The 8918-nt window shown below is 35.3% G+C and overlaps 1 protein-coding gene across 1 annotated transcript; it reads right to left on the bottom strand.

The window, feature by feature from the left end:
• Nucleotides 1–6704: 6704 nt before the first annotated feature.
• On the bottom strand, nt 6705–7948 carry LOC149203413 (proton pump-interactor BIP103-like). The gene is made up of 5 exons (XM_089401865.1): nt 7796–7948; nt 7517–7705; nt 7130–7414; nt 6933–7037; nt 6705–6839 (listed from the first exon to the last, which is right to left on the bottom strand). Exons 1-5 carry the CDS (start codon nt 7946–7948, stop codon nt 6705–6707), a joined length of 867 nt encoding a protein of 288 aa, XP_089257991.1.
• Between the last annotated feature and the right edge of the window lie 970 nt (nt 7949–8918).

The raw sequence follows: 8918 nt of genomic DNA, 5'->3' as shown, positions 1-8918 counted from the left end.
AAGCATGATAGCGTAACGGGTAAAATCCAAGGCCTTCAACTAAAGGAGAATGGATAGGTATTGACTCATCAACAATTTGTAAATGACACCTTGTCACAGGGTATCCCCACGGTCAAGGAGGCTCTAGTGTACAAACAAATACTGAATGACTTTGCCATGGCTACAGGTATGGAAGTTAATCTTTCCAAATCAAAAATATTTTTCTTTAATACCAATATTGCTATTCAGAGAAACATCTCTAGAATTCTAGGCTTTCAAAGGGATTCCCTCCCTTCTAGGTATTTAGGAGTGCCTCTAAATACAAAACCTTTGCATAAGAGCATTTGGGAACCGTTGATCAATAAAATGCAAGATAAAGTTAGGAAATGGACCATCAAATCTTTAAATCTGGTTGGTAGATTGGTGGTTACAAAGACGGTGCTCCAATAAATCCTAGTTTTCATGCTATCAGCTCTCCTAGCACCAAAAGGAGTCTTGCAACAATTCAAAAACATCCAAATTCTTTCTTTGGGGCAAGGAGGAGACAAGAAAGAAATGGGCCTTAGTCACATGGGAAAAGATTTTTAAACCCAAGAACCTAAGTGGCCTAGGCTTGGATGATCAGGAGATTCTCAGCAACGTTCTAGGGGCCAAACTATGGTGGTGTTGGGTCAAAGATCCAGAGGCTCAATGGGCAAGTATTTGGAAAGAAAAATATGCTAGCTCTTGGAAACATACTGATCTCATAAGGATGTCTAGAAATATAAGGGGCTCATCCATCTAGAACAAGGCCTGGGAGAACAGAAGCTTAGTACAAAGAAACAATTTTTGGGAAATCAAAGTGGGAGATCTGGCCCTATTCTGAGAGGATAAATGGCAACAAGAACCAACACTATTAAAATAGGACTTTTTGGGCCTTAAGCATGAGACAGATACCCAAGGATTAATAAAGGTAAAATATTTTTGGGATCACACTTACAATTTAGGAAAATGGAGAGCTTGGAGAAATATAGAATGTGTGGATGACAGACCCCTGAAAACAAAAGCAGAGGCTCTCATGAGAACATTGGAACAAAGGATGATTTTAGTAACTGGGGGCAAGACCAACTAAGATGGGGCAAAAATAAAGAAGGCATCTTTATTATTAAGGAAGAAAAAGGTATTCTCCTTGAGCTGGAGTCCCATGCTCCGGATAGGATCTGGCAGAACCTATGGAGACGCCAAAGTTTAATGAAGATCAAACTCTTCATGTGGCTGGTGCATCACAAGAAAATCTTGACTTGGGACAATATCCAGAAAAGAGGTAGACTAGGGCCTTCCAGATTCCAGCTCTGTGAAACCCAAGAGGAGACAATGGAACATCTTCTCAATAGCTACACTTTCACATCCAGGTTATGGGATACATTTTCCACCATTTTCCAAAAGACCGATAGGGACAAAGCGAGTATCATTAACACCCTAAGCAGTTGGAGAAGAAATTTTTCAGAAAATGAAGTTCTTAAATCTGCTTGGGCTCTTATGCCAAGCTTCATTATATGGAATGTGTAGAAAGAAAGGAACAAGAGAATCTTCAAAAATGAAAAGAATCCCTCTCTTCGCTTGTTTGATCATATCTTAAAACAACTTAAGGAGACGGTTGGCACCATAGTGAGGAATCTCCCTAATTATCCTCCCTTAGAGGCTAAAAAGAGAGTTCTTAGGCATTTGGGCATGCAAGGGCTCATTCCACAAGGCCTGGACAGGAAAGTTATCCTAAGGGAAACTGAGAAGGAGTTCTGGCATCCTCCCCTGAAAGGTTTTTTGAAATACGACATAGATGGAGCCTCAAAAGGCAGCCCAGGAACTGCGGGTTATGGAGGGGTTCTACAAGATGAAGATGGAAGCATTCTCTTCCTCTTCCATTGCCATTTAGGAAAAGCCACCAACAACATGGCGGAATTAATGGCTTTGGAGCAATGTTTAGAATTTCTAAAGCACGACAACTGACTAAATGTGATTATAGAAGCTGACTCTGAATTAGTCATTAACTCGGTCAAGAGAATCAGTTGTGGAACAGGGCCGGAGAAAGTCTCAAATCACTGGAGGTTAATCCAGGTATTCCAAAGAATACAGGGTCACCTACACGGACTACGCATGGTAAGATTCAACCACGTGCATAGAAAGGCCAACAAACTAGTGGATATACTCGCAAAACAAGGTGTGAACTATAATGAACGCATAGATTCAATGGGGTGGCAAGTAGTGCCTCAGGGCAGTCTAAAAATACTCTATCACAACGAAGCGGAAGAGGATAGAGAAGTGTATCGAAACAAAGCTATAGAGGCAAGGTCTCTATGATTTGTTCTCTATATATTTCACTAATTTTTGTCAGATAGGTCTTTGGTGAGAGGCAGTCCTCGGTCGGCCTCAGCAACACGGGTAATTTCAACTTCGGAAATCTTTGGTGTTTGTTGGACGGATTTCTCAATTTAGCGGAAGGCTGCCTAGAGGGAAGAATCAACACTAATTTTAGTTTCGCGTTTAGGAATACTGGCAAGAAGGTGATGGACGGGAATCTTGTCTTTTCTGGCAGCTGTATTACCCCTTATTTCCCTCTTCAGGAGGCAAAACCACTTACTGAGTGGTTTTTGTTTGATCGCACCCCTCTCAAGCAAGAAGCGATTTTTGCGATTTGGAAGTGATCCCATACAGCTTCCAACACGTGGCGGGGGGCCGGGATCGTAAACTGCCCTCATCGCACACTAAAGTTTGGCACCCTTGAACCGCGTGATATCACTCTCATCCGTTGGATTTCAAGGTATGGGTCAACGATAAGGAATTATCGTGCAGTTTGGTGGGGCCGGGGGATCAAGCACTGTGCGCCTTCTCGAGGCGATATCCTCCTCCGCTGTCAGATTGAGAAAGTGGAATGGATGGTCACGATTAAAGAGGTAGGTCTGGTGAAGGATTACGAGGCTAATCGTTAGGATTCTCAAAAGTCCGGCCATTCTTTCAGCACAAACACGGTTTGTATTCCAAGGGTTTCAAAGGTTATATGTAGTGAGTTGGGGGAACATGCCTTAGGCAATTAGCACTCTTTTTCTGAGTCCACAGTGCCGGGTGGACGACTGTAAACTATGTAAAAAAAAATTGGCTTAATGATATAGAAGGATTGTCTCTTGCTTCAGAAAAAAAGAGAATCCACAAGTGGTTCAACATTTCCAAAAGATTATAAAAAAAATCAACTGAGAAATATATGAGGAGGAGCATAAGTTTGACCAACATAATATGTTTTCATTTCTTTCATCTCAACCAACGAATTTAGAAGAAGAAGTTAAAGAAAAACATGTGGTTGATGCAATGAACTAAGAAATTATTTCTATAGAGAAGAACCAAACTTGGGAATAAGTTAATATCCCAAGAGATGGAGCCAAGATTGGTGTAAAATAGGTATATAAGTCCAAGCTGAATGAAAAAGGAGAAATTAAGAAACATACGGCAAGGTTGGTTGCCAAATGACTCTCACAATAGTTTGGTGTCGACAATAGTGAAACCTTTGCTCCAATAGCAAGGTTAGACAATGTGAGAAGTATTTTATCCACAACAAATCAAAACAAATGGAAAATCTATCAACTTGATCTAAAATATGGTTTCTTAAATTGTATATTGCAAAAATAATTATGTAGAGCAACCTCTTGGTTTTGAAGTTCCAGGACAGGAGCATAAAGTATATAGATTTAAAAAAGCCTTGTGTGGAATGAAACAAGCTCCAAGAGCTTGGTATAGGCACATTAGCACCTATCTCATAAAAAGTGGTTTTTTGTAGAAGAAACCATGAGCCCATACCAAAACTCATAAAGCTAGCATTATCATTGTATGCCTTTATGTAGATGATCTCCTTTATACAAGAAATATGATGTTAGAAGATTTCAAGGCAGCAATGCAAACAAATTTTGATACGATTGATCTAAGGGTCATGAAATATTTCTTAGGCATTGAAATTCAACAATGTTCTAATAGAATTTTGGTTGGTCAACAAAAATATGCCACTGACATTAATCAAAACTTCAGAATGACCAATTGTAAACCAGTTGATACACCAATTTCTCAAGGCAACAAGCTGAGAAATGAATATGTAGCACCACCAGTTGATCCCACATTGTATAAAAGTCTAGTTGGTAGTTTGTTGGATCTCACTACAACTAGACCTGATATCATTTTTGGAGCAAGTTTTATCTCCATGTTTATGCAATCACCAAATATTTCTCATTATAAAGTTGCAAAATGGATCTCAAAGTATATTGCAGGGACCATAGACTGTGATTTGTTCTATACACATTACGAAAATTGTTCACTTTCAGGTTATACAAACATCAATTATGCAGGAAGTTTAGATGATCGCAAAAGAACCTCAAGGTAGGAGATTGAACTAAAGAGTAAGCGCTCATGCATGTCCATAACTAATCTAATAATGTTGAAACTAAGATCCCATGTCAATGATGTAGTTTTCTTTGTGTCCTCAATAAATGTAGGTCAACTAGTTACATAGATGACCAATTGAATATTGATCATATAAAATCTCAATCTCTGTGGTGAATTTAGATTACCCAAACCTCTATTGTGAATTTAATTCAATATATTCCCTCAGAGAATCTTCAACCATGTAGAGGTGAAAAGAAGAAAAATAAACAAAAGAAATATTTGAATAGTGAGCAAGGAGCACATCAAACCCAACACAATGATGGGGGTATAAAGTAAAAGAAGAAGAATTGACTTTCTTGTAAAAATTGTGAGGAATACCATTCTGCTCATGAGTTCCCTCAAATGGATGAGATTCATTGATATTTTTCCTAACATAACTATGCTTGTTAGACTACTACTTTGATTAATCCATTTCTATACTAGAAACAACATATGGTCTTCAACTCCTTTGACTCCTAATATCAATCAGGGACAACAAGGTTAAGCATTTTGGATAAATGAAAGGAAGACGAAAGGGAGAATAACAAGAGAATCACTTTCCTATCAACATTGTTGGTCATGTTAAATTCTCGATTATATTCCCCATTGGGAAAGTAAGTGGGATCAACATAGTTTTCATATTTTAGGTTTAGCATGAAAACTACTATAACTAAACTAAGTTAATGATACAGGTGTGAAAGTTGTTTTACGTAACAGAGGGTGTAATATGGTCTAAGGCACTATGGTGCTTGTTATGGATGTTAGTGTAAAACAAAATGGTCCTAAATTGTTGTGTGCATTATTCAATGTGAGAATTCTTCAAATTCTATATTTAATTCTAGAAAATAATTCCATGGCACCAAATATGTAGCCACATAAATGATAATGGATTACAAGCATTGAAGAAAAAATAAATCATATCTATGAATTAGTTTGTTCCACTCTTGATTTTGATTTTTGTGAACATTAGTTATATGCAAAACATTTCCAAGTTCAATTTTTTTTGTAGTTCTTACTAATATCCTAGTTCCTCCATTGGGAAAGTAAGTGGGATCAACATAGTTTTCATATTTTAGGTTTAGCATGAAACCTACTATACCTAAACTAAGTTAATGATACAGGTGTGCAAGTTGTTTTATTTAACAGAGGGTGTAATATGGTCTAAGGCGCTATGGTGCTTGTTATGGATGTTAGTTTAAAACAAAATGGTTCTAAATTGTTGCATGCATTATTCAATGTGATAATTCTTCAAATTCTATATTTAATTCTAGAAAATAATTCCATGGCACCAAATATGTAGCCATATAATTGATAATGGATTACAAGCATCGAAGAAAAAATAAATCCTATCTATGAATTAGTTTGTTCCACTCTTGAATTTGCTTTTTGTGAACATTAGTTATATGAAAAACATTTCCAAGTTCTATTTTTTCTAGTTATTACCAATATCCTAGTTCCTCGACTTAATTCATTCATTGATTTATACAGATTCATATTATATGTCATTCATTTATGCATGTCTATATTATTTATTATAATATTTTAATTAAAGATATAAAACATGAAGCACCCAATTTAACAGCTGACACATTGAATGTGGTTTAAAGAAAAAGCTTTTCTTTAATAAAAACAAAAATTCGACATGTAATCATTACCATTATGAAGTAATTGTGTATCCCTATATTATTTATTATTACAATTTTGTTGAGTTGTTTTCTGTTTATTCTTCATCAAATAATTGTTTACCTATATTATATTTACTGTTACAAATCCATTAGTTGATTTCTGTATATTCTTTTTTTCATTAACTAGAATAATCCGTGTATTTCTCTAATATTTATTATTACAATCTTGTTTAATTAGTTTCTGCTTATTATTTTTTCATTAACTAGTATAGGAATTATCTTCTGCATTTTACATAACTTACGAAATATTCAACCTACAGTAATACTAACTATATCATGAGTCTTCTCACAGTTACCATTGAAAACTATGGTTATGCAGCAAGGTTCGCTTAATTAGAAATACATATAATTTATTTATATTTATTAAATTTTCTGTATTAAATATATCCATTTCATATATTGCAAGCATTTTATAGAGCAACAAGATAATTATATCTTCATATTTTAAGAAACATTGCAAAACATATGTGGTTATGTTTTAAATAGTGTTCAAAAAGTTGAACAGCAATTCCTAAATTACCTATTACGACGTTCTTAAATAAATGGAAAAACTGATCTGGAAATGATTCCAAAAAATATGTAATTGAAAAATTAGTAAGACTACTCTTGGGATTTGTTGCTATCTGTAACATTGGCATCAGAGCAATTTTGTTGATTGCGAGCCATCAACTTTCTTCGTTCATATTCTTCCCTAAACTCTTTATTTTCATTCCACATTTCCATGAACTTATCAACCTGCAATTGAATGAATATGCAGTCCGTTAATTTCTCTGGTATATTAAGAAGTTAGAAACCCTAGAAGAAACCAAAAATAAAAATATTATATACCTCAAGTCTTGACCTGTTCTCCAGGTCAGAAACGTTGTGATTGTTCCTGTAGAAATCAAATATCGCATCATCCCTTACGGCCCGCAGTTGCAAAGAGAGCACATTCTGCAGGAAAGGAAGCCATTGGAATAGAAATTAATGACTTCTACTCAATTAAATTGTAATATTAAATTCTATTGATATAGTTTGAAACTTACGTTTTGATATCGGCGAGTACGTAGTTGATCGAGAGATGGAGAAAGGTGCTTCATGGAAGATTTATAATGTTGGAGATCTTTCTCCAGATATCGGATTTCTGAATCAATGTCACGCAACGCTTTCTTCTCATTCCAAATATCTTTCAATTTCCTCTTCAGATTCCAATCTTCAACGCTCAAAACTTGTCCTCTTGATTTCTCCAGATCTTTTATCTGTTTCAGCAGGTGGTTCTCTTCTACTCGCGTATTGCGCCCTCCCTTAAATTGTACCTCTAGTTTAGCCACCTGCATAAAAAACAAAAGAAGATAGCTGTCAGTAACAATTTAATTTTGTAGTAGAATCAAACTTCAAGGTGATATTGCGCAGCAAACAACAAGCCGCCATACCGCTCGATCAATCTCTTCTTCAGATGAGGGAATATTATGGTTATCGCCGGCATCTTTCGGCACTCTTACATTCTTGAAATTGAAATTCAATTCGGATAACCTTTTACTTATTTCGTTGCAACGTTCCTTGTACGCTTTTTCTTCATCAAACAGAGGCTTTATTTTCTCCAAAACTTCTTTCCGCTCTACCTGTAACAAAGAAACCATCGCAAAAGAGCCCATATTGTTATAGTCGAATATATTAATAACAGAAAATTACAGAGAATAAGCCATTATTACATTTTTGGCTCTTATGGTGTCAATTATCTCAGACCGTTTTTTACGATACTGTCCAAACTCTCTCTCGGTGTCTTTCGACTCAGCCAACTCCAAAAATGGGTATGCAACAAAGTAAAATTCGTGGGGTTGGTAGGAGTTTGATTCCGCGGCCATTTCTTCTGTTTTCTTTGTTGGTTTTTAGTAATACAATCTGTGTCCAGCAAAAACCCAAACTTTAAATTAACAGAAACGCCCTTCCTCTGCCTCTGCTGTATTATGATCGCTCAAATCCAGAAATTTTGTGTGGAAAAATTGGTTGCGGATTTGTTGTATTAATATTGAAAATCAACGAAAACTGCCCAACGACGTACACGAAGGTCAAGAACATGTCGGTCCTGATGCAGCCATGTGCTCAATTTCATTTGAAACGGCATATATTCATGTAACTTTTCGAAGATGCTTTTCAAAGATGCAAGGTTATGGGCAAAAAAAAAAAAAAAACACGTGTATATTAAATAAAATGTTTATAAAAAATAATTTTTAAATTTTTTATTTTTAGATGGTTACACTAAAATACTATAAAAAATTTAAAATTGCTACATTAAAACAATATAACATCTCAATACAATTTATTAAATAATAAATATAGAATTTATTAAATAAATATTTTTCTATGAAAGCTACAAATTTGTTATTAAATCATAAATAAGTTACATTTATTCATGTTATTTATTAGAAACCAAAGAAGATGCACATTACACATTACTTGGAATAAGGAAATGCTAACAATAAAGTAAGTGGGGATTTTCCAATATGTGAAAGAAATAACATTAGTCATAGTGCCATTTGCAGCCCAAGCTAAATCTAATAGTGAAAATTTGAGGCAAACAAAATTTTCTTGATAGGAGATTAACGAAGAATATCTTCCAACTAAAGACGTGCTATATGCAGGAGTATAAAACACTGAATCAGCAAGGACTAATAAACTCGTTGGATTAAGCTAGAGCTCTCGCCTTGACACCTTATGTATCTAAATGAACAGAAACTAAAAGAATGCTATTGTGATGATATTTAAATCTATACTTCACTCCCCTCCTATGATATTAGGTTTCCATCTCGATCTCAATCAATCGATTCAAAAACT

Source organism: Pinus tabuliformis, chromosome 2_1, assembly GCF_031772625.1.
Source record: "Pinus tabuliformis cultivar Carrire ecotype Pingquan chromosome 2_1, CPIR1, whole genome shotgun sequence".
Classification (NCBI taxonomy): Eukaryota; Viridiplantae; Streptophyta; class Pinopsida; order Pinales; family Pinaceae; genus Pinus; species Pinus tabuliformis.
Note: the sequence above shows the minus strand (reverse complement) of the source record. Positions and strands in the feature narration are given on the sequence as shown.